Source organism: Hyperoodon ampullatus (genome assembly GCF_949752795.1).
Source record: "Hyperoodon ampullatus genome assembly, chromosome: X".
Lineage (NCBI taxonomy): Eukaryota > Metazoa > Chordata > Mammalia > Artiodactyla > Ziphiidae > Hyperoodon > Hyperoodon ampullatus.
Genome location: NC_136913.1, coordinates 17,942,721 through 17,968,792, shown reverse-complemented (window position 1 = coordinate 17,968,792; position 26,072 = coordinate 17,942,721). Strand labels below are relative to the sequence as shown.

The 26,072-nt window shown below is 39.3% G+C and overlaps 1 protein-coding gene across 1 annotated transcript in view; it reads left to right on the top strand.

Annotated features, from left to right (window-relative positions):
* BCLAF3 (BCLAF1 and THRAP3 family member 3) overlaps window positions 1–26,072 on the top strand; it is an 85,736-nt gene that overhangs the window by 47,086 nt on the left and 12,578 nt on the right. Inside the window, exons 6-11 of the mRNA XM_079726905.1 lie at window positions 1,422–1,597; window positions 3,105–3,219; window positions 3,929–3,992; window positions 5,471–5,586; window positions 10,967–11,081; window positions 13,786–13,881. Of these exons, the coding sequence (XP_079583031.1) occupies window positions 1,422–1,597; window positions 3,105–3,219; window positions 3,929–3,992; window positions 5,471–5,586; window positions 10,967–11,081; window positions 13,786–13,881 (682 nt within the window). The remainder of the gene's footprint in view (window positions 1–1,421; window positions 1,598–3,104; window positions 3,220–3,928; window positions 3,993–5,470; window positions 5,587–10,966; window positions 11,082–13,785; window positions 13,882–26,072) is intronic.

The window sequence follows — 26,072 nt, the reverse complement described above, 5'->3', positions numbered from 1 at the left end:
CTGATAGAAGGCAGTCTTCTGGCGGCCAGAACTGAGCCTCCCACCCTCTCCCATCAGCTAATCCTGTCACATCAGGCTGGCAGTGTGGCGGTCTTACCTTCACACCTCCTGCCCTTCTATTTCCTTTCCCCAGACTGCTCAGATCACACAGCTCAAAGTTCCTGGGTGTGTTTTCTGCCTTTGTTAACCTATAAATGTAAAATGTCTTTCATTGCATCTCCACATGTCTAAAACACACCAATCTTCAAAGCCTAGCTCACACGTCAACTCCTGAAACTTGTTTTTCGGGAAGAGCCAAAAGCTATTCAGAGTTAAATGCAGAGGAGTAAGATGGGTATAAGCCAGTTAGTGCCATTTTGGGTCCAAAATGAGGAATAAATATAAATAATGAGGCATTTTCTTCTGTGACGCATAAACTGCCTCCAGATGAAGAATATGAGTAGTTTTAAGCAGGAGTAGCATTATTGGATTAAAGTAAACTTTCCCACTAAGACATTTGGAAGGATTATGTTCATAGGAATGCTTAACCTCTGGGATGAAAAGCAAAACAACCAAGACATCCATTGTCTCGATATCATGACACCGACCCATAGGGCTATTGCAAAGATTAAATGAGATAATGTTTGTAAGCTCTGAGCCCCTTCGTTTGGCATGAATAATTGTTAGTTATATGTCATAATCATGGCTTTATAATGGTACTTAAAGGTCAGGAAAGCTCTTAATGAAAGTTGTAAAGATTCAAAAAGCATTAAAATGGTAAGATGGTTGGGGTTATATAATAAATGGTAGTATTTCTTTAAGGATATATTTAGGGTAAACACTGTCATTGCTCCTAATGATCATAACTTTGATAACAGCTAAGACTATTTTCTGAGAGTTCAGTGAGACTTTGTAAGTGATTAAATTAATCTCAACAGAATTTGATTTCAAAATACTATTCTCAGCTTCTCATTACTGACATGGAGGTTTAAGGACCTTTATGAAGTCAGAGACGTTATTATGTTTGATATCAGCTTTTAAAGTATGGTAGTATTTCAAGATAGTGTAAGCTTGCTGGCTTTACAATTTTATGGACATTTGGGAGTAGAAAATAATGATTACTTTTTGCATATTGAGTGTCTTTAATGCCTTGCTGTATTTTTTGAAGTAAAAATTGTTTAGCTTAGAACTTTGAGGATTTTATTATTGAAGTGGCAGATATTTAATGATCTCTGATTTGAAAAGGAGAACTCAAAACCGTGTACCTATAGCTATTTTCTCCTACTCATTATTGTACATGTTTTATGGCATACAATTTAGTGCCTTAATTATAAGAAAAGATAAACATCTTTTTAGTTTTATAGCTATCTTGATTAACTTTTAAAGTTATTTTCTCAGTAAAATAGTCTCAAATTTAGTTAAACATTTACAAATTATTCTAGGGTTGCTTCTAGCTATTCCACAGAGAGACAGATGTCACATGATTTGGTTGCTGTTGGCAGGAAAAGTGAAAACTTTCATCCAGTGTTTGAACATCTTGACTCAACTCAGAATACTGAAAACAAACCTACAGGAGAATTTGCTCAGGAAATCATAACTATAATCCATCAAGTTAAAGGTTGGTATATTTCGCACATACATTAGGGATAACAAAAATAATGTACTGACTTTTCACAAGACATAGGTAAATATCTGTGATATTGTAGTAGTAATTAATATTTCATTATAAGTTAGATCATTAATTAGGAAATCTGTTGAAGAGAGTAGCACGTATTAATTCAAGCCTAGTTGTTCTTTATATGTAGTTCCAATAACTTGATACTTCAACTCATAGTAGATTACAAATTGAAAGTTATAAAGGAAGAGGTTGGCTGCTGCAAAAGACAGGTGTACTGAGAGCAGAAAGAAACAATAACTGATAACTGAATAGGAAGGAGGAAATAACAAAAACCAGATATGAAACTCAAGAAACTCAAGAAATCTGGAAGTATAGGTCATTTGGTCGTATTCTTAAAGCCCCTGAGGGCATTACTGGTACTTTGTGCCATAAGGCTGTTGCTAAGCGATCAATAGAAGATTCCAGTTTGATTTGTTACACATGATGACATCAGGACATTGCATAATAAATACTTCAGAGGTTTACATTGAGCTGTTGTGTTTTGCTTTTGCTTCTGGCCAGTTTCCATCAATTGGAAAATTTAGTCATGTAAAATAACTTTCCTTATTGATGCTGCATAAATAAGGCAGTTGTGGGTATTATAAACTGGGGTCTTTCGAGAATTTCAAAATTTATAATTTTATATTTCTTACTAGATAACTGTGTTAATCTTTTTTACCTTCATAAAACATATTTTTCAAATGAATTATTTTCTCTGCAGCCCTCAAACTAAGGCATATATTTACTTTAAAGCATGCAGTTTGAAACAGTTCACCTTCTCAATTCCAGCCCCTCTTACCCAAAAGAAGTGTGATTCTTGGCAGACAGGGAGCTGGTATTGCAGAAAAATTCAGGAGATCGTCCCAGAACAGGAACAGTAAGCTAGGGAAAAGGATTGCTTTAGCATTCTCATGGGTCAAGTGTATTATCTTTCTCTTTATTCTGTTAAAAGCTTGTAGCATAGCCACTTTCAGAATGTCTTCATGAACTTCAGTTAATGTTAAAGTAAAATGGCATTAGGAGGCCTTCTGTGATATGTAAACATAACATTTAACATTTGTTCAGAATTGTTTTGATGTTTCAGGGTTGTTTTGGGATTTATTTTTTACTCTAGGTGAAGAGTAGAGCTCTATACCAGCTTTACTTCCTAGATGTAGGAAGATCTTACCTTGGAGAAGAAAGGTCCTCTCTTTGAGAAAGCCACTATCTTTTCCCCCCGGCAAGTAAGCAGACATGTCAAATAGGAACAGAATCTTTGAGTTCATAAATCCGTTTACTGTTGCTTGGGCTTGGGAAAGGGTGTGAGCGCTACAAATTAGTCTGTGGAATAAGCTTAGGTCCCATATGTTTTCAAGAGAAAACAGGTTGGATGTTTTTTAATAGTCCCTTCTTCCTGTGCTTATTATATATAATCTTTTAAGTGGAATCAGTTTTACATTGAGATAAAACTTTTTTTTCCCTTTTGCAGCAGATTATTTTCCATCACTTGGAATTACTCTACATGAGCGTTTCTCAAAAATGCAAGTTACACAAGCTGCAGATGTAAATGAATTTAAATTGAACTCAGATCCAGAAATTCACAGGTAATGAGTGATTATTGTATGCCCATTTAACTCATGGGTATGAGCCTCAGAACAGATTGTGGGAAGGTGCTGCCTGCCTCCTGGGCTTGCTGTAGACTCTAGAACTGCATTTCCTGCCTAAAAACAGGACTAACCCAAGCAGGTACTGGGCCAGTGCACTTTGATAGACTAGGTTGTATTGAAGCCATGACTAGCATTGTTTAAATGTGTAGGACTTTGAAAATATTTACCTACCTAACTTTGATTCTGCTGTGTCTATAGTAATTGCCTACTGAAGTTAACACTGGAAGATGAAAGACAGTTGTCGAGCCATTGAAGTCATGGGTTGCTTCATGTGGTCAGAAATGGCTGTTCTGAGGGCAGCCGGATGAAAACCTATGTCTTCTGCTGGCACCTGTCCAAACAGGTGGCGCGCCCTGTCTTGTGAGCTGAGTTGAATCAATGTTAGAATGCGGTAGATCACCGGAGCCAGGTTTAAGGTTACACAGACTAGTGATTTGAGAACCACTGAGGCGTCACTGTGATGTTGTTTACAGGATATGTATGTCCTGGGAGACTGCCATATAGGTGAAAAACCACCTGGTAGCAGATTTCTTTTTCTTCCTCCAAAACACACCAGCTTTATTTCAAAATCCATTCTGTAATAATGGAATCAAGGTATCAGTGTATAACGTAATTATTTAATTGTAATATGCCTTTATTATTTTAGGAGAATAGATATGTCTTTGGCCGAACTTCAGAGTAAACAAACTATGGTATATGATTCACAGCAGGTAAGTGAATGTAATTTTTGATGAGAGATTATCTTATTGTTGGTATACTAATGGGAAAGGGAACTGGTCATTGGGAGTATAAAAGGTAGTTAAAGTGGGTGAGGAAGAATGATTGAGACCCAGGAATCTGAAATTTACAAAGCTCTCCAAGTGACTCTAGTTATCAAAAGGTTGCAGAGAGAACACTGGCAAAAGACAAAAATATGCCCTAGGAGAGACAATCCCTAAGGGTAACAGCTTTGTAAAATTGACATAAAATTATAGTGTTTAATGTTCATTCGAAAATTTCACCCTGTAAAGCTTGCAGAAAGTATGTTTGATACCTGTTTTTTTCCAAAGCAGTCATGTGGGATATATTTTTAAGTTGTATGTAGAATGAATGCAAAGGAACTTAGTTTCATTTGACACTGCTCTTCTGTTTACTGAAGATTGTGTGAAAGGTTCTATGGAATATGAACTAGAAAAATAATGGAAATAATACTGAATTTTTTTTATTGTTCCCACCCATACCACCTCCCTCCCCGCCATTTCTTTGCTAATTAGAAAAGCTATCTTAACTAGCCCAGGGGGAAGAAAACTGGCTCTTGTTTTAGAAGAAATATATCAAGTTCTAAAAGAACTGCTAATTTATTCATTGTGAGTGAAGAGTTTTTATAGAGGAGAGATTTTAATACATTTGTGATAGAATATATAAATATTTTCACTTGTGACTGGTTACAGTTTTATTGTACTTATGGAGATAGGTTAGTTTATTGAATAAATGATACTTTCAGAAAATTTCTGCTCATCAAAGTACTGTAATAAACTTATAGGAAATTTGAGGATTTTTTAAAAATCACCTCTAATTCAACCACTTAAGACAAAATATTATTTGATCATCTTTCCTTGCAGTCTTATGTCTAGCACTTTAACATACACTGTCACAGTACATGTAGTTTTGGATGCTTTATCTTTTTACTTAAACTATAGTAACATTCCTTTTATGTAAAATCTCTGAACTCCCAATGACCTTTTTATAATTGAGGCTTTGTAAGTTTTAATTAACTTTTTTCAGTAAGTGTTTTTCCATGGTTACTTCCACATAGTCTACATTATCATAATTTAAATGCTTGTACATTATTCCCATGACTTAAATTTACCATAAAGTTATTCTTCCCTTCTCCTTTAAATTTTTTTCACACTTAAGTTACTTTCATTTTATGGTTATTTTTTAAATATAATATTTTGAATATACTTGGGTAGATAGACTTTTCTTTGGTATAGAGTCCCAGAAGTGGGATTCTTGGTTTGGTGTTATGAACTTTTCTGACTTTGTATTGTCAATTGTGTCTCAAAATATTTTTATCAGTTTACACTAGCATGAGCAGAATGAGTACAAGGTAACTTATTTAGGACTTTTACTTAAGGTTCTTGTTCGATACGGTCTTTATGCAACTAACAGTAATGTGAATGGTTTGTCTTCTGTCAAAATTCCGCAGACTCTGGTCAAGATAATAGATCCAAATGACCTACGACATGACATTGAAAGAAGGAGAAAAGAACGGTTACAGAATGAAGATGAGCACATTTTTCACATAGCTAGTGCTGCAGAGAGGTAATCAGTAGATGAAAAACATCCTGTTTTCAGACAGCTTTTGGTTTTAGCATATTTTCCAATTTTCTGTGTGTGATGGTAATTTTCACTTTAGTGTAGGAATTTAATTCTTCAAATCCATTTTACATGTTTAAGTGAAATCTGTTAAAATGTTTCAAAGTTATTCAGTGGTCATCATATGCTATTTCATTGAAACAATAAAAATTATGGGGTAGGTGAGTATTTGAGGTCTTTGTAATCTAGAGGGAAGTGTAATAGCTTTTTTTAATATTAGCAGGAGCCAAGACCAGCAAATTTATGGACTGTTTGGCTCGAGCTGATTGAAACTCTGACACATTCTGCCCTTTAGATTCTGGTAGTCTTTGAATGTTGCAAAATTTCCTGAGGTCAGTGCCATCCTCTTTCAGAACTCTTTGTGGATGTCTGTCCGTGAAACAGAGGCAGGTGTTGTAGAAAATGCAGAAGAGACCTGAGTTTGAATCCTACGTCTGCCAGTTTACAAGCTGTTTGCTCTTGGGCAAACTTGCCTAGTTTCTGGAGCCTTTTCCTCTATAAAATGAGAATAACCAATTTATGTTGGACAGGTTAGAAATATTAAATGGACTGGCACATGTGAAGTACTTATGCCATGAGTGGCAAATTGATTGTCAGTAGATCCTTGTTTTTCTTTCCCAACCCTGTACCTCTTTTTAGGGGCTCTGAGTATTCTAGATTGGTCCCAGTTTATCCCTAGTCCTGAGAAATATGTAGAACTCATGGCAACTCTAGGACCTCATATGATTATGAGATTTAATTTAATGGGAAAAAATTTCCAGTTCACTCAAGGGTCCTCAAACTATTTGGATCTCCCAGAAGGTGGGAATGTATGAATAGGAAGGACCAGTGCTAATTCTCTTTCCATAGTCCTTAGTTTCAAAAATTAAAATATTTGACTAGACTTATAAGTCATGTCTATGGCTAACTAGGTCAAGATACATGGAGCTTGTTTAAAACTGGACCTGATACTGACAGTAAGTTTGGGACTAATTAAAAGATAGCAAAACCATGTGCTGAGGCATATGAAACAATTGAAAATAGTTAAAATCTTGTCCCTTGGTGGGTGAGTCTCCAGTTTCCTAATATGACACGGCATGACTGTGCTCTTTAGTGACACAAGCTCTCAGTCATGCTTTTCTTGACTACTCAGCAAGTGTGAGAAACTCAGTGTACCAAGAAAAAGGTTTTTTAAAACAGATTTAAGATAATCAACATATTATAAAGACCATGTACAGCCTCAGAATATATCTTTACCCTTTGAGGTGATGAAGAGCTTGAGCAATGGAGTTAACACCTGAGTTCAACTCCTGGCTCTGTAGATACCTAGCTATGTGACTGACCTTGGGCAAGTTACTTAATCTCTGTTTTCTCAGCGTAAAATAGAGATAAGAAATATACTTACCTCACAGTAGTGGTGAAGATTAAGTAAAGTGATGCATGTAAACTACAGAGAAGTTGGTCAGCATTAAGTATTATTAATGTTAGCTTTGAGGATGACGTTGTAGGGTGCAAAAATATCTTCCTGCAAGGTGTCTTTTTCTGGATCTGTTGAACTGTTTTATTCATATTGGATGGCTGCTGTGGCATGGTGCAGCCATGAGGTGTTTTTTTTTTTTAATTCAGATACTACTGACCATAAAATTCACCTTTTGAAAGTGAAGAATTCAGTAGTTTTTAGTATAATCACAAGTTGTGCAACTATCACCACTATCTAATTTCGAAACATTTTCATCATCCCAAAAAGAAACCCTGTGCAATTAGTTGTCACTCCCTATTTCTCCGTCCTCCCAGCCCCTGACAGCCACTAATCTACTTTCTGTCTGTATGGATTTGCCTATTCTTGACATATAATTGCAATCATATAACAGGTGGCCTTTTGTGACAGGCTTCTTTCATGTGGTATAATGTTTTTTATGTTCCTCCATGTTGTAGCATGAATATTCCTTTTATGGCTGAATAACATCCCACTGTGTGGATACACCACATTTTGTTTATCCATTCACCGGTTGATGGATATTTGGGCTGTTTCCACTCTTTGGCTATTGTGAATAATGGTGCTGTGAATATTTGTATGCAAGTTTTTGTGTGGATATATTTTTCACTTCTCTTCTGTATATACCTAGGATTGGAATTGCTCGTTCATATGATAACTAAGTTTAACTTTTTGATGAGCTGCCAGGCTATTTCCACAGTGGGTGCACCATTTTACATTCCCACCAGCAGTGTATGAAGGTTCCATTTTTAACACATCCTCACCAGCAGTTGTTATTGTTCATCCTTTTAAAAAAATAATATGGAAGCTTTAATCTCTCACTTTATCCTAATTCAATTTCCTTGTTAACATAAGAAAAACATTTTATCTTAAAAATTCAATATCAAAATTGACCTCATTAATATTTTTGCATAAACCTTTTTAATCAAGTCAGTGTATAGATTTCCATAGATATTCAGAAGAAATGAAATATGAGGAAATTATAAATCATAGGATGTAGCTCTTTCCCTCCTGTGTGATTTTTTTTCCCCCTTAAAAGTTGTATGCAGACTCTGTGTCTGTGTTTGCTCACCATTGTATTCCTACTGCCTTGGGCTCAATTCATCTTTGTTGAATGAATGAAGACTTCCCAAAGGTGTAGACAGGACAGAAGATACTGAAATTGTAATGCATTTAGATCTTGATCACTTTTTATTCCCTGATACCTTAAAACCTTTCCCAAGCAAGCCTCACACCAGGGCATTCTGTCTTTTCTCTAAGACCCTGTTGTTCTCTATTTTTTCCCACTTTCGACCAGCCTCTTACCCTAAAGTCTCCATGTCTCCTCCTGACACACTGTTTCTCCCTCTTATCACCAGCATTACTAAGTTCCCTACACTGTCATTGAGGTGCTGTGTTATACGGGCGTGGTATGTGTGTGATAAAGCAGCTTCAAAATAGTATCAGTAGACTTCAAGAGGACATCAAACTGCCTAGATTTTCTTTTTAGCTAGGCAAGTTATAGAAAACATCAGTTTTTATTTTTGCTGTTGTAACAATCTATAATCTACTGAACTAGAGTTAACTTTATAAAGATCATTTATTCATCTATTCAACAAATATGTATATATTAATGTCTATGTTCTAGTCAGTGTTCTAAACACTGACTTAGAACACTGAATTTGCACCATTTTAAGCATACAATTCATTGGCATTAAGTACATTCACAGTGTTGTGCAACCATCACCACTACCCACGTCCAGAATTTTTCATCTTCTCAAACAGAAATTCAGTACCAGTTAAACAGTAACTCCCAACCCCCAGCCCCTGATGCCTCTATTCTTTCCATCTCTATGAATTTGCCTATTCTGAATACCTCATACATATATAAGTAGAATCATGCAATAATTGTCCTTTTCAGTCTGGCTTATTTCACGTGGCATAATGTTTTCATCCATGTTGTATCATGTGTCAGTATTTCATTAAAATAATTTATTCCTTTATAAGGCTGAATAATATTCCATTGTATGGATATACCACATTTTGTTTATCCATCTTTGTGTTGATGGACATGTGGGTTTCCATATTTTGGCTATTATGAATAATGCTGTTATGAACACCAGTGTTGTCATTTTTTTGATTATAGCCATCCTAGTGGGTTTTAAGTAGTTTCTTGTAGTTTTGATTTGCATTTCCCTGATGACTAATGGTATTGAGCATTTCTTCATGTGCTTTTTGTGTGTCTTCTTTGGAGAAATATCTATTCAAATCCTTTGCCATTTTTTAAATTGGATTATCATATTTTTATTATTGAGGTGTAAGAGTTCTTTATATATTCTGGGTACTACCCGTTCCTCAGATATATGCTTTGCAAAGAGGATTTTTTAGAGTCTATTGTTTTGTTTATAGAAGTAGTACATGCCAATGGTGAACATTTGGAAAAATATAGTAAAGTATAAAGACAAAAATATAAGGCATTCTTAATTTCACCAGTCAGGGATGATTACTCTTAATATTTAGTACATTTCATATCATTTATTTTTTCCAGGCATATATGTGTATATTTTAAACAAGTGAAATTATTCTTAGTATATGACTTCACCCCCTACTCTTTTGACTTACTATCATATCATGAACATTTTGACAGAATATGGGGTTTTTTAACATTTCAAAAAATCCTGAGTGGCTATTCTATGTCAGGTTCTGGGGTCAGAGCTGGGACCACAGAACGAACCATCCACAGTGCCTCCTGTGAAGGGATCGCACCTTGCTTGGTGAGAAGGTGCACCAGTAGTTACAAACACTTGTGAAGACCCCAAAGTGCCACATGTGCACATAGCAGGGACACCTAGTCCACCTCAGAGGGGTCTGGGAAAGCCTTCTTGGAACAGGTGCAAGTGGGGCTAAATCTTGAGGTTGATCTGAGTTGGAAGGAAATTATAGCAGAAGGCACCCAATGGGCCAGTGCGTAGAGGCAGGCGAGTTTGTGGTGTGTGCCGAGAGCTGCATGGAGCTGATGTTCCCACAGCTCGGTGTGGGTGTTGCAGAGATTAGGATGGAGCAGCCAGCAAGGCTGCAAGGGCGTGCGCCGGAAGAGTCTTGGGGGTCAGTGAGGAGGAGTGTGGATTTGGTCCCCATGTCACTGGGGGTCCTGTGGGAGGAGTGTAGCAGGGCCGAGGCCGTGAGCCGTTTGTTCGCCACAGAGCAGGAAGGGTCTGAGGACCACTGTGGGAGAGGTGGGATGTGACAGGGAGAGGACCCCCCAAGGGCTGTGGGAATGAGACCCCGGGGTTAGAGGAGAAAGAAGCCCAGGGAAGGAGCTCCCTCCCAGGTAGGGCTGGCCAGGAATAGCCCTTGGCGGCCTCTGGGCCTCACTACAACAGGAGAGGGGAGCCAGCAGTATCAGAGGCCCCAGCTCTGCCAGTGAGCAGGCCTGAGCCACTCACCGGCCTCTTCTCTGGAGCTTTCACCACTGAGTCTCTTGGCAAGAGGGGCTGTCCCGTGCTGCCAAAGGCTCAAGAGCCGTGACTATCTTCCTTCAGGAAACATATGTTCTACATATGTATGGTTTTGGGGGTTACAGCCCTAGGAAGCCTGTCCTTGGACTTCAGATTAAGAACCCTGGTCCTAGGAATATGGTTTTCCTCCTATCGCTAACTGCCAACTTGGCTAAATAATGTTTTTTGATAAATGAGAGTTTTAGCCCCGGTAAATATTATTTGTAATTTTAGTAGTGATAGATCATTGAGATTTTTTTTTTTACTGTTGCGCTGCTTTTGTTTCCAAAGGATGTAATTTGATTTCTCTTGTTTATTTGTCAGATAAATGTAAACTAATAAAAGATTCTTATTTTTCTCTCTTTCATTTTATTAGGAGCGATCAGCATTCCAGTTTTTCAAGGTTGAAGAATACTCATGTTGATGGATTCCAAAAACCTACATGTTTGGTAAAATCAAGTTTTAGAAAATTTATTCAGCAACCTTACTTGGTAAGATTGCAGTTCCAACTTTTTTATTTTTGTATGTTCCATTTTCCTTCTCACATGTATCTATAGGTACAGGGATCACCAATATTTTTCATAATGTTTGTAACTGTTCATTAAGTAAGTGTTATGATTCTGTTGTTCAGTGTTAAGATTCTGTTGAGGCTTATAGTTATTATGACCAAAGAAATGATCATCTCATTTGATTTATCAGGATTTTATTGCACTTATTATAGTACTAGCTTTCTTAAGTTTTTTTGAAACAACTTTATTAAGGTATATTTTACATACCATAAAATTCACCCATGTAAGGTATACAATTCAATGACTTTTTGTAAATTTACCAAGATGTGTAACCATCACCATAATCCAGTTTTAGGACATTTTCGTGACCCCTATTAGAACCCTCAGGGCTATTTATTTATTCCGTGTTCCCACCCACAGCTAACAACTAATCTACTTTCTGTTTCTAAAGATTTGCCTTTTCATAGGGCAGTTCACAGAGTGGCAGCTGGCTTCCATAATAGCAAGCGACAGCTAGAAAGATGGAAGTCAGAGTCGATTTGTAACCTAATCTCAGAAGTGACATCCATACTTCCACCATACTCCATTTGTAAGAAGCAAGTCACTAGATACAGACCACACTCAAAGGAAGGGAATAGCGTAAGGGCCTGGATACTGGATGATTGGGAGCCTGGTCAGAAGCCGCCTGGTACAGTCTTCCCACTGGCCCCCAGTGATTCACATCCCTTCTTGTGCAAAATACACCCCCTCCCTCTCAAGGTCCCCCAAAGTCTCTTCTCATTACATGTGTCTTTATGCACTTATTCAAATGTATAGGCTTAGCATAAACTCAAGATGACTACTAGGAAAGGGGTTTTATATGACTTTTCTTAAACTGGGGAGAGAAATAGAGGTGTGAAAGAGGAAGATTTGTGAGAAATACAGACTCCATAGCAAATGGAATAAATAGAAGGTTATAAGACTATTGATTTTAGAGAAAGAAACCATCTTCAAACTGGGCCCCATCGGGCTTCCCTGGTGTCGCAGTGGTTAAGAATCCGCCTGCCGATGCAGGGCACACGGGTTCAAGCCATGGTCCGGCAAGATCCCACATGCCGCGGAGCAACTAAGCCCGTGCACCACAACTACTGAGCCTGCGCTGTAGAGCCCGTGAGCCACAACTACTGAGCTTGCGTGCCACAACTACTGAAGCCCACGCGCCTAGAGCCCGTGCTCCGCAATGAGAGAAGCCCCCGCAATGAGGAGCCTGCACACCTCAACGAAGAGTAGCCCCCGCTCGCTGCAACTACAGAAAGCCCGCATGCAGCAATGAACGCCCAACGCAGCCCAAAATAAATAAAAATAAAAATAATCAAAAAACCAAAGGAAGCAACCACCACCTTTAGGGAAGAAAGCGTAGAGCTCTAGAAGCTTAGAGAAAGGCCGCTGTGAGCTGGGTGTGGACCTCCGAGGAGTGGGGGCTGCCCAGCTGGAGCTGGCTGTGTCAAAAAAAAAAACAAAAAAAACTGGAGGCTGAACCAAAGGACCACTGCCAGGATGAAAAGCAGAAAAACAAACATACAGGAAGGAGCAACCCCGCCTCCTCTCTTCCAGCCTTCCAGTCTCCCTCCAGTGTCCCTGTGGGCGGGATCTAAGTGGGAGCTGGCTTCAAGGACTGACTCCCAGTCCAAACCCCAAGTCGAGTATAGAGTGTGAGTTGGGAGTCTGAGACAAAGCTTAGGTACTAAGCAGCACACATCCCATCGGGGTGCACTGGTAAATGGAATAGACAGAGCAGCCCCCAGGAGCCCACCACCAATGATCACGTCCCCTCACCTGATGATGAAGTGTGGCCCACATTAATGCTGACTGAAAAGATACTTCCTATTTGATCGAATGGATTCCTGAATGGAGGAAAATCAGCCTGTGTGAATGCCCACAACGTGTAAATATTGTACCAAGAATGTTATCATATGCATCCTAACATTTAATCTTTACAGAACAGTCAGTTCTGCTAGAACGCGACATAGGCATTCTTAAAAAAAAATTGGCCCCGTCTTTTCTGCTCCCATCAAAGGTTTCAGGTTCTTTGTAGTTACAGTCTTAATACTCTGCCTTCTGATACTTTCCTAGTCATGGCAGGAGCATCTACTCAAAGCAGGTAACTGATTCAGCAGCACCTGCCTCCTATAGCATTGAGAATTTGTGTTCTCAGACAGTGGCAACTCTTTAGCAACTCCTAGTAATAATGGGTTTGTTTCTCTTCTGGATGCCTGAATAAATACTAGATTTACAGTCCATTTTCTAAAAGGCACCCATTGTGTTATACAGGAGTATGTATTTTGTTACACTTCTCACATTCATGAATTAAACCAACCCCTCACAAACTAGCATGGGTTACATGAAGGAAGATGTGTCTATGTTCATACAGCTAAGCTACATGCTACATGTTTTGTGTTCTTAATCCCATGCATTTAAAACGTGTATTTTTTTGGGACTTCCCTGGTGGTCCAGTGGTTAAGACTCTGTGCTTCCAGTGTAGGGGGAGTGGGTTTGATCCCTGGTCGGAGAACTAAGATCCCACGTGCCGCACAGTGTGGCCAAAAACAAACAAACAAACAAAACCATGTATTTTTTGAACGGTAAAATGAACTTTTAAGAATAAAATTTAAAGTATATTAACCATACGAATACTTTTTTCATGCAGAATTATACTATGCAGAGAAAAGACGTCATTACTCACAAACCATTTGGAATTGAGGGAAACCATCAAAATACAAGAGGCTTTAGAAGAACTTTTAAGGTAGAGTGTTATTCTCCATCTAATTCTAGCTTTGGGTTTTTGCTTTGAACATAATGTTCTAAGTGTTAGTAAATTAAAAGCTCTTTTTGTTATATTTCAAATAGTAGCTTTAAATTAGTATTTCTGGATTATAGTTAACTGTAATCAGGTTAATGATGGCCCCTTTCCTCAGGACTTGATTTTCAAATATTTTTTTTATCAGTGGAACCCTTTTTCAAATATTACATGGAAACTCAAATACATAAAAGAGATCCAGATGGAGTGGCTCCAGGTGGAGAGGTGGGCAAGGTCCCAGACCTTCCCTTTATTTTATTTATTTATTTTTTTTTTTTTACATCTTTATTGGAGTATAATTGCTTTACAATGGTGTGTTAGTTTCTGCTTTATAACCAAGTGAATCAGCCATACACATACATATGTTCCCATATCTCCTCCCTCTTGCGCCTCCCTCCCTCCCACCCTCCCTACCCCACCCATCCAAGTGGTCACAAAGCACCGAGCTGATCTCCCTGTGGTATGCACTGCTTCCCACTAGCTATCTATTTTATTTATTTTTTTTTTACATCTTTATTGGAGTATAATTCCTTTACAATGGTGTTTCTGCTTTATAACAAAGTGAATCAGTTATACATATACATATTTCCCCATATCCGCTCCCTCTTGCGCCTCCCTCCCTCCCACCCTCCCTACCCCACCCATCCAGGTGGTCACAGAGCACCGAGCTGATCTCCCTGTGCTATGCGGCTGCTTCCCACTAGCTATCTATTTTATGTTTGGTAGTGTATATATGTCCATGCCACTCTCTCGCTTTGTCACAGCTTACCCTTCCCCCTCCCCATATCCTCAAGTCCATTCTCTAGTAGGTCTGTGTCTTTATTCCTGTCTTACACCTAGGTTCTTCATGGCATTTTTTTCTTAAATTCCATATATATGTGTTAGCATACGCTATTTGTCTTTCTCTTTCTGACTGACTTCACTCTGTATGACAGACTCTAGGTCCATCCACCTCATTACAAATAGCTCAATTTCGTTTCTTTTTATGGCTGAGTAATATTCCATTGTATATATGTGCCACATCTTCTTTATCCATTCATCCGATGATGGACACTTAGGTTGTTTCCATCTCCTGGCTATTGTAAATAGAGCTGCAATGAACATTTTGGTACATGACTCTTTGAGTTATGGTTTTCTAAGGGTATATGCCCAGTAGTGGGATTGCTGGGTCATATGGTAGTTTTATTTGTAGTTTTTTAAGGAACCTCCATACCGTTCTCCATAGCGGCTGTACCAATTCACATTCCCACCAGCAGTGCAAGAGTGTTCCCTTTTCTCCACACCCTCTCCAGCATTTATTGTTTGTAGATTTCTTGATGATGGCCATTCTGACTGGTGTGAGATGATATCTCATTGTAGTTTTGATTTGCATTTCTCTAATGAGTAAAGATGTTGAGCATCCTTTCATGTGTTTGTTGGCAGTCTGTATATCTTCTGTGGAGAAATGTCTATTTAGGTCTTCTGCCCATTTTTGGATTGGGTTGTTTGTTTTTCTGTTATTGAGCTGCATGAGCTGCTTATAAATTTTGGAGATTAATCCTTTGTCAGTTGCTTCATTTGCAAATATTTTCTCCCATTCTGAGGGTTGTCTTTTGGTCTTGTTTATGGTTTCCTTTGCTGTGCAAAAGCTTTTAAGTTTCATTAGGTCCCATGTGTTTATTTTTGTCTTTATTTCCATTACTCTAGGAGGTGGGTCAAAAAGGATCTTGCTGTGATTTATGTCATAGAGTGTTCTGCCTATGTTTTCCTCTAAGAGTTTGATAGTGTCTGGCCTTACATTTAGGTCTTTAATCCATTTTGAGCTTATTTTTGTGTATGGTGTTAGGGAGTGAGCTAATCTCATACTTTTACATGTCCCTGTCCAGTTTTCCCAGCACCACTTATTGAAGAGACTGTCCTTTCTCCACTGTACATTCCTGCCTCCTTTATCAAAGATAAGGTGACCATATGTGCGTGGGTTTATCTCTGGGCTTTCTATCCTGTTCCACTGATCTATATTTCTGTTTTTGTGCCAGTACCATACTGTCTTGATTACTGGAGCTTTGTAGTATAGTCTGAAGTCAGGGAGCCTGATTCCTCCAGCTCTGTTTTTCGTTTTCAAGATTGCTTTGGCTATTCGGCGTCTTTTGTGTTTCCATACAAATCTGAAATTCTTTGTTCTAGTTCTGTGAAAAATGCCAGTGGTAGTTTGATAGGGATTGCATTGAATCTGTAGATTGCTTTGGGTAGTAGAGTCATTTTCACAATGTTGATTCTTCCAATCCAAGAACATGGTATATCTCTCCATCTATTTGTATCATCTTTAATTTCTTTCATCAGTGTCATAATTTTCTGCATACAGGTCTTTTGTCTCCTTAGGTAGGTTTATTCCTACATATTTTATTCTTTTTGTTGCAGTGGTAAATGGGAGTGTTTTCTTGATTTCACTTTCAGATTTTTCATCATTAGTGTATAGGAATGCCAGAGATTTCTGTGCATTAATTTTGTATCCTGCTACTTTACCAAATTCATTGATTAGCTCTAGTAGTTTTCTGGTGGCATCTTTAGGATTCTCTATGTATAGTATCATGTCATCTGCAAACAGTGACAGCTTTACTTCTTCTTTTCCGATTTGGATTCCTTTTATTTCCTTTTCTTCTCTGATTGCTGTGGCTAAAACTTCCAAAACTATGTTGAATAAGAGTGGTGAGAGTGGGCAACCTTGTCTTGTCCCTGATCTTAGTGGAAATGGTTTCAGTTTTTCACCATTGAGGACGATGTTGGCTGTGGGTTTGTCATATATGGCTTTTATTATGTTGAGGAAAGTTCCCTCTGTGCCTACTTTCTGCAGGGTTTTTATCATAAATGGCTGTTGAATTTTGTCAAAAGCTTTCTCTGTGTCTATTGAGATGAACATATGGTTTTTCTCCTTCACTTAGTTAATATGGTGTATCACGTTGATTGATTTGTGTATATTGAAGAATCCTTGCATTCCTGGAATAAATCCCACTTGATCATGGTGTATGATCCTTTTAATGTGCTGTTGCATTTTGTTTGCTAGTATTTTGTTGAGGATTTTTGCATCTATGTTCATCAGTGATATTGGCCTGTAGTTTTTTTTCTTTTTGACATCCTTGTCTGGCTTTGGTATCAGGGTGATGGTGGCCTCATAGAATGAGTTTGGGAGTGTTCCTCCCTCTGCTATATTTTGGAAGAGTTTGAGAGGATAGGTGTTAGCTCTTCTCTAAATGTTTGAAAGAATCCTCCTGTGAAGACATCTGGTCCTGGGCTTTTGTTTGTTGGAAGATTTTTTATCACAGTTTCAATTTCAGTGCTTGTGATTGGTCTGTTCATATTTTCTATTTCTTCCTGATTCAGTCTTGGCAGGTTGTGCATTTCTAAGAATTTGTCCATTTCTTCCAGGTTGTCCATTTTATTGGCATAGAGTTGCTTGTAGTAATCTCTCATGATCCTTTATATTTCTGCAGTGTCAGTTGTTACTTCTCCTTTTTCATTTCTAATTCTATTGATTTGAGTCTTCTCCCTTTTTTTCTTGATGAGTCTGGCTAATGGTTTATCAATTTTGTTTATCTTCTCAAAGAACCAGCTTTTAGTTTTATTGATCTTTGCTATCGTTTCCTTCATTTCTTTTTCATTTATTTCTGCTCTGATCTTTATGATTTCTTTCCTTCTGCTAACTTTGAGGGTTTTTTGTTCTTCTTTCTCTAATTGCTTTAGGTGCAAGGTTAGGTTGTTTATTCGAGATGTTTCCTGTTTCTTAAGGTAGGATTGTATTGCTATAAACTTCCCTCTTAGAACTGCTTTTGCTGCATCCCATAAGTTTTGGGTCATCATGTCTCCATTGTCATTTGTTTCTAGGTATTTTTTGATTTCCTCTTTGATTTCTTCAGTGATCACTTCGTTATTAAGTAGTGTATTGTTTAGCCTCCATGTGTTTGTATTTTTTACAGATCTTTTCCTGTAATTGATATCTAGTCTCATAGCATTGTGGTTGGAAAAGATACTTGATACAATTTCAATTTTCTTAAATTTACCAAGGCTTGATTTGTGACCCAAGATATGATCTGTGCTGGAGAATGTTCCATGAGCACTTGAGAAAAATGTGTATTCTATTGTGTTTGGATGGAATGTCCTATAAATATCAATTAAGTCCATCTTGTTTAATGTATCTTTTTTTTTTTTTTTTTTTTTTTTTGCGGTACGTGGGCCTCTCACTGTTGTGGCCTCTCCCATTGCGGAGCACAGGCTCCGGACACGCAGGCTCAGCGGCCATGGCTCACGGGCCCAGCCGCTCCGCAGCACGTGGGATCCTCCCGGACCGGGGCACAAACCCGTGTCCCCTGCATCAGCAGGCGGACTCTCAACCACCGCACCACCAGGGAAGCCCCTAATGTATCATTTAAAGCTTGTGTTTCCTTATTTATTTTCATTTTGGATGATCTGTCCATTGGTGAAAGTGGGGCGGTAACGTCCCCTACTATGAATGTGTTACTGTCGATTTCCCCTTTTATGGCTGTTAGTATTTGCCTTATGTATTGAGGTACTCCTATGTTGGATGCATATTTACAATTGTTATATCTTCTTCTTGGATCGATCCCTTGATATTATGTAGTATCCTTCTTTGTCTCTTCTAATAGTCTTTATTTTAAAGTCTATTTTGTCTGGTATGAGAATTGCTACTCCAGCTTTCTTTTGGTTTCCATTTGCATGGAATATCTTTTTCCATCCCCTTACTTTCAGTCTGTATGTGTCCCTAGGTCTGAAGTGGTTCTCTGGTAGACAGCATATATATGGGTCTTGTTTTTGTATCCATTCAGCCAGTCTGTGTCTTTTGGTGGGAGCATTTAATCCATTTACATTTAAGGTAATTTTCAATATGTGTGTTCCTGTTCCCATTTTCTTAATTGTTTTGCGTTTGTTATTGTAGGTCTTTTCCTTCTGTTGTGTTTCTTGCCTAGAGAAGTTCCTTTAGCATTTGTTGTAAAGCTGGTTTGGTGGTGCTGAACTCTCTCAGCTTTTGCTTGTCTGTAAAGGTTTTAATTTCTCCATCAAATCTGAATGAGATCCTTGCTGGGTAGAGTAATCTTGGTTGCAGGTTTTTCTCCTTCATCACTTTAAATATGTCCTGCCACTCCCTTCTGGCTTGCAGAGTTTCTGCTGAAAGATCAGCTGTTAACCTGATGGGGATTCCCTTGTGTGTTATTTGTTGTTTTTCCCTTGCTGCTTTTAATATGTTTTCTTTGTATTTAATTTTTGACACTTTGCTTAATATGTGTCTTGGCGTGTTTCTCCTTGGATTTACCTTGTATGGGACTCTCTGTGCTTCTTGGACTTGATTAACTATTTCCTTTCCCATATTAGGGAAGTTTTCAACTATAATCTCTTCAAATATTTTCTCAGTCCCTCTCTTTTTCTCTTCTTCTTCTGGAACCCCTATAATTCGAATGTTGGTGCATTTAATGTTGTCCCAGAGGTCTCTGAGTCTGTCCTCAGTTCTTTTCATTCTTTTTTCTTTATTCTGCTCTGCAGTAGTTATTTCCACTCTTTTATCTTCCAGGTCACTTATCCGTTCTTCTGCCTCACTTATTCTGCTATTGATCCCTTCTAAAGTATTTTTAATTTCATTTATTGTGTTGTTCATCGTTGCTTGTTTCATCTTTAGTTCTTCTAGGTCCTTGTTAAATGTTTCTTGCATTTTCTCTATTCTTTTCCCAAGATTTTGGATCATCTCTACTATCATTATTCTGAATTCTTTTTCAGGTACACTGCCTATTTCCTCTTCATTTGTTAGGTCTCGTGGGTTTTACCTTACTCCTTCATCTGCTGTGTGTTTTTCTGTCTTCTCATTTTGCTTATCTTACTGTGTTTGGGGTCTCCTTTTTGCAGCCTGCAGGTTCGTAGTTCCCGTTGTTTTTGGTGTCTGTCCCCAGTGGCTAAGGTTGGTTCAGTGGGTTGTGTAGGCTTCCTGGTGGAGGGGACTATTGCCTGTGTTCTGGTGGATGAGGCTGGATCTTGTCTTTCTGGTGGGCAGGTCCACGTCTGGTGGTGTGTTTTGGGGTGTCTGTGGACTTATTATGACTTTAGGCAGCCTCTCTGCTAATGGGTGGGGTTGTGTTCCTGTCTTGCTAGCTGTTTGCCATAGGGTGTCCAGTACTGTAGCTTGCTGGTCGTTGAGTGAAGCTTGGTGTTGGTGTTGAGATGGAGATCTCTGGGAGATGTTCACCGTTTGATATCACATGGAGCTGGGAGGTCTCTTGTGGACCAGTGTCCTGAACTTGGCTCTCCCACCTCAGAGGCACAGCACTGACTCCTGGCTTCAGCACCAAGAGCCTTTCATCCACACGGCTCAGAAGAGAAGGGAGAAAAAATAGAAAGAAAGAGAGAAAGAGAGAAAGAAGGGAGAGAGGGAGGGAGGGAAGGAAGGGGGAAAGAAAGAAAGGAAGAAGGAAGAGGATAAAATAAAATAAAATAAAGCAAGATAAGATAAAATAAAGTTATTAAAATAAAAATAATTATTAAGAAAAAAGTTTTTAAAAAAAAAAACAAAAAAATGGATGGATAGAACCCTAGGACAAATGGTGAAAACAAAGGTATACAGACAAAATCTCACACAGAAGCATACACATACACACTCACAAAAAGAGGAAAAGGGGAAAAAATCATAAATCTTGCTCTCAAAGTCCACCTCCTCAATTTGGGATGATTCGTTGTCTATTCATGTATTCCACAGATGCAGGGTACATGATTGTGGAGCTTTAATCCGCTTCTCCTGAGGCTGCTGGGAGAGATTTCCCTTTCTCTTCTTTGTTCGCACAGCTCCCGGGGCTCAGCTTTGTATTTGGCCCTGCCTCTGCGTGTAGGTCACTGGAGGGCGTCTGTTCTTCGCTCACACAGGATGAGGTTACAGGAGCAGCTGCTTCAGGGACTCTGGCTCACTCAGGCCGGGGGGAGGGAGGGCTGCGGATGCGGGGTGAGCCTGCGGCGGCAGAGGCCAGCGGGACGTTGCACCAGCCTGAGGTGCGCCGTGCGTTCTCCCGGGGAAGTTGTCCCTGGATCCCGCGACCCTGTCAGTGGCGCGCTGCACAGGCTCCCTGGAAGGGAGGTGTGGATAGTGACCTGTGCTCGCACACAGGCTTCTTGGTGGCGGCAGCAGCAGCCTTAGCGTCTCATGCCCGTCTTTGGGGTCTGCGCTGATAGCCGCGGCTCACACCCGTCTCTGGAGCTCCTTTAAGCAGCGCTCTTAATCCCCTCTCCTCGGGCACCAGGAAACAAAGAGGGAAGAAAAAGTCTCTTGCCTCTTCGGCAGGTCCAGACTTTTCTCCGGAGTCCCTCCAGGCTAGCCGTGGCACACTAGCCCCTGCAGGCTGTGTTCATGCCGCCAACCCCAGTCCTCTCCCTGCGCTCTGACGTCCGAAGCCCGAGCCTCAGCTCCCAGCCCCGCCTGCCCCGGCGGGTGAGCAGACAAGCCTCTCGGGCTGGTGAGTGCCGGTCGGCACTGATCCTCTGTGCAGGAATCTCTCCGCTTTGCCCTCTGCACCCCTGTTGCTGTGCTCTCCTCCGGGGCTCCGAATCTTCCCCCTCCGCCACCCGCAGTCTCCACCCGCCCCAGACCTTCCCTTTAAGCCTGCCTCTTTACCTCTGAGATGTAAGCGCATAGCTATAGAGCCTTCTCCAGGATTCAGTGATTGAAAAACCCTGCCCATAGACACACAACCCTCAGAGGCCTTCTGGATCATCAGAGAAAGACTCTGGTCCAACAAGCTTTGTTAAAGCATATTACATCACATTCTAATTATTTGTACAGCTATGTCTGATGTCAGTGATACTTTTAATCAATGAACATGTTTGTTTTTGCAGAACACTTCATCCCCCAAACATATGGAATAAGAATTATAGTGCAAAATATTGTGTTTCTGTCTCCTTGCTGTCATAAATTGAGGTGCTTTTTAAATCCATTTTGACTGAATTTCGTGCTTATGATAGGTCCTTTTTTCATATTTTTCCACTCTACAGTGTCTCTTTCCCCTCCCCCCCAAAAGAAAAGAAAAGAACCTGTTTTGGGGTTTTAAAAAATTATTTATTTATTTATTTATTGTTAAACCTTTTTATTTATTATTTTTATTTATTTATTTATTTTTGGCTGCCTTGGGTCTTTGTTGCTGCACGCAGGCTTTCTCTAGTTGCGGCAAGCGGGGGCTACTCTTCACTGCAGTGCACAGGGTGCGCGGGCTTCTCACTGCGGTGGCTTCTCTTGAGAAGCACGGGCCCTAGGTGCACAGGCTCAGTAGTTGTGGTTCACAGGCTTCAGTAGTTGTGGCTTGCGGCCTCTAGAGTGCAGGCTCAGTAGTTGTGGTACACGGGCTTAGTTGCTCCGCAGCATGTGGGATAGTCCCAGACCAGGGCTGAAACGCATGTCCCCTGCTTTGGCAGCTGGATTCTTAACCATTGTGCCACCAGGGAAGCCCAAGAACCTGAGTTTTTTTTTTTTTTGGTGAAAGTAGCAGGCAGTCTGGCTAGAGTAGTTAGCTCATTAGGAGGAAGTTAATATGAGCAGAAAGGTAGTATAAATGATCTCCAAACCGTAGACTTGGAGTGTACTTGAGTGATCTTCTGTTAATACTTTGGCTTCCTGAGTCAAAATTCTTGATGTCAAAAGATTTTTTTCAGGGAATTCCCTGGCCGTCTAGTGGTTAGGACTCTACCCTTTCACTGTGAGGGCCCCAGGTTCAATCCCTGGTCAGGGAACTAAGATCCCACAAGCTGCATGGTGGGGCCAAAAAAAAAAAAAAGATTTGTTTTTTCAGTGGAAGTAACACAATTTGTAACCATTGCACAGGTAACATTTTTAGCCAGTGGTTCATGTACCTAAAAGCATGTGTGACATTAGGTTTTCAAAAATAGCTAGGGCCATAGACTGTATAAACATATTTTGGGACTTCCCTGGTAGTCCAGTGGGTAAGACTTCGCGCTCCCAACGCACAGGGCCTGGGTTCAATCTCTGGTCTGGGAACTAGATCCCACATGTATGCCGCAACTAAGAAGTCTGCATGCTTCAACTAAAACATGCCACAACAAAGATCCCACGTGTTGCAACTAAGACCCAGTGCAGCCAAATAAATAAATATTTTTTTAAAAAATAAGAACAAAAACCCCCCAAAGTTAGCAGAAGGAAAGAAATCATAAAGATCAGAGCAGAAATAAATGAAAAAGAAATGAAGGAAACGATAGCAAAGATCAATAAAACTAAAAGCTGGTTCTTTGAGAAGATAAACAAAATTGATAAACCATTAGCCAGACTCATCAAGAAAAAAAGGGAGAAGACTCAAATCAATAGAATTAGAAGTGAAAAAGGAGAAGTAACAACTGACACTGCAGAAATATAAAGGATCATGAGAGATTACTACAAGCAACTCTATGCCAATAAAATGGACAACCTGGAAGAAATGGACAAATTCTTAGAAATGCACAACCTGCCAAGACTGAATCAGGAAGAAATAGAAAATATGAACAGACCAATCACAAGCACTGAAATTGAAACTGTGATAAAAAATCTTCCAACAAACAAAAGCCCAGGACCAGATGTCTTCACAGGAGGATTCTTTCAAACATTTAGAGAAGAGCTAACACCTATCCTCTCAAACTCTTCCAAAATATAGCAGAGGGAGGAACACTCCCAAACTCATTCTATGAGGCCACCATCACCCTGATACCAAAACCAGACAAGGATGTCAAAAAGAAAAAAAACTACAGGCCAATATCACTGATGAACATAGATGCAAAAATCCTCAACAAAATACTAGCAAACAAAATGCAACAGCACATTAAAAGGATCATACACCATGATCAAGTGGGATTTATTCCAGGAATGCAAGGATTCTTCAATATACACAAATCAATCAACGTGATACACCATATTAACAAAGTGAAGGAGAAAAACCATATGTTTATCTCAATAGACACAGAGAAAGCTTTTGACAAAATTCAACAGCCATTTATGATAAAAACCCTGCAGAAAGTAGGCACAGAGGGAACTTTCCTCAACATAATAAAAGCCATATATGACAAACCCACAGCCAACATCGTCCTCAATGGTGAAAAACTGAAACCATTTCCACTAAGATCAGGGACAAGACAAGGTTGCCCACTCTCACCACTCTTATTCAACATAGTTTTGGAAGTTTTAGCCACAGCAATCAGAGAAGAAAAGGAAATAAAAGGAATCCAAATCGGAAAAGAAGAAGTAAAGCTGTCACTGTTTGCAGATGACATGATACTATACATAGAGAATCCTAAAGATGCCACCAGAAAACTACTAGAGCTAATCAATGAATTTGGTAAAGTAGCAGGATACAAAATTAATGCACAGAAATCTCTGGCATTCCTATACACTAATGATGAAAAATCTGAAAGTGAAATCAAGAAAACACTCCCATTTACCACTGCAACAAAAAGAATAAAATATGTAGGAATAAACCTACCTAAGGAGACAAAAGACCTGTATGCAGAAAATTATGACACTGATGAAAGAAATTAAAGATGATACAAATAGATGGAGAGATATACCATGTTCTTGGATTGGAAGAATCAACATTATGAAAATGACTCTACTACCCAAAGCAATCTACAGATTCAATGCAGTCCCTATCAAACTACCACTGGCATTTTTCACAGAACTAGAACAAAGAATTTCAGATTTGTATGGAAACACAAAAGACGCCGAATAGCCAAAGCAATCTTGAAAACGAAAAACAGAGCTGGAGGAATCAGGCTCCCTGACTTCAGACTATACTACAAAGCTCCAGTAATCAAGACAGTATGGTACTGGCACAAAAACAGAAATATAGATCAGTGGAACAGGATAGAAAGCCCAGAGATAAACCCACGCACATATGGTCACCTTATCTTTGATAAAGGAGGCAGGAATGTACAGTGGAGAAAGGACAGTCTCTTCAATAAGTGGTGCTGGGAAAACTGGACAGGGACATGTAAAAGTATGAGATTAGCTCACTCCCTAACACCATACACAAAAATAAGCTCAAAATGGATTAAAGACCTAAATGTAAGGCCAGACACTATCAAACTCTTAGAGGAAAACATAGGCAGAACACTCTATGACATAAATCACAGCAAGATCCTTTTTGACCCACCTCCTAGAGTAATGGAAATAAAGACAAAAATAAACACATGGGACCTAATGAAACTTAAAAGCTTTTGCACAGCAAAGGAAACCATAAACAAGACCAAAAGACAACCCTCAGAATGGGAGAAAATATTTGCAAATGAAGCAACTGACAAAGGATTAATCTCCAAAATTTATAAGCAGCTCATGCAGCTCAATAACAAAAAAACAAACAACCCAATCCAAAAATGGGCAGAAGACCTAAATAGACATTTCTCCACAGAAGATATACAGACTGCCAACAAACACATGAAAGGATGCTCAACATCTTTACTCATTAGAGAAATGCAAATCAAAACTACAATGAGATATCATCTCACACCAGTCAGAATGGCCATCATCAAGAAATCTACAAACAATAAATGCTGGAGAGGGTGTGGAGAAAAGGGAACACTCTTGCACTGCTGGTGGGAATGTGAATTGGTACAGCCACTATGGAGAACGGTATGGAGGTTCCTTAAAAAACTACAAATAGAACTACCATATGACCCAACAATCCCACTACTAGGCATATACCCTGAGAAAACCATAATTCAAAAAGAGATATGTACCAAAATGTTCATAGCAGCCCTATTTACCATAGCCCGGAGATGGAAGCAACCGAAGTGTCCATCATCGGATGAATGGATAAAGAAGATGTGGCACATATATACAATGGAATATTACTCAGCCATAAAAAGAAACGAAATTGAGCTATTTGTAATGAGGTGGATGGACCTAGAGTCTGTCATACAGAGTGAAGTAAGTCAGAAAGAGAAAGACAAATACTGTATGCTGACACATATATATGGAATTTAAGGGAAAAAAATGTCATGAAGAACATAGGGGTAAGACAGGAATAAAGACACAGATCTACTAGAGAATGGACTTGAGGATATGGGGAGGGGGAAGGGTAAGCTGTGACAAAGCGAAAGAGCGGCATGGACATATATACACTACCAAACATAAGGTAGATAAC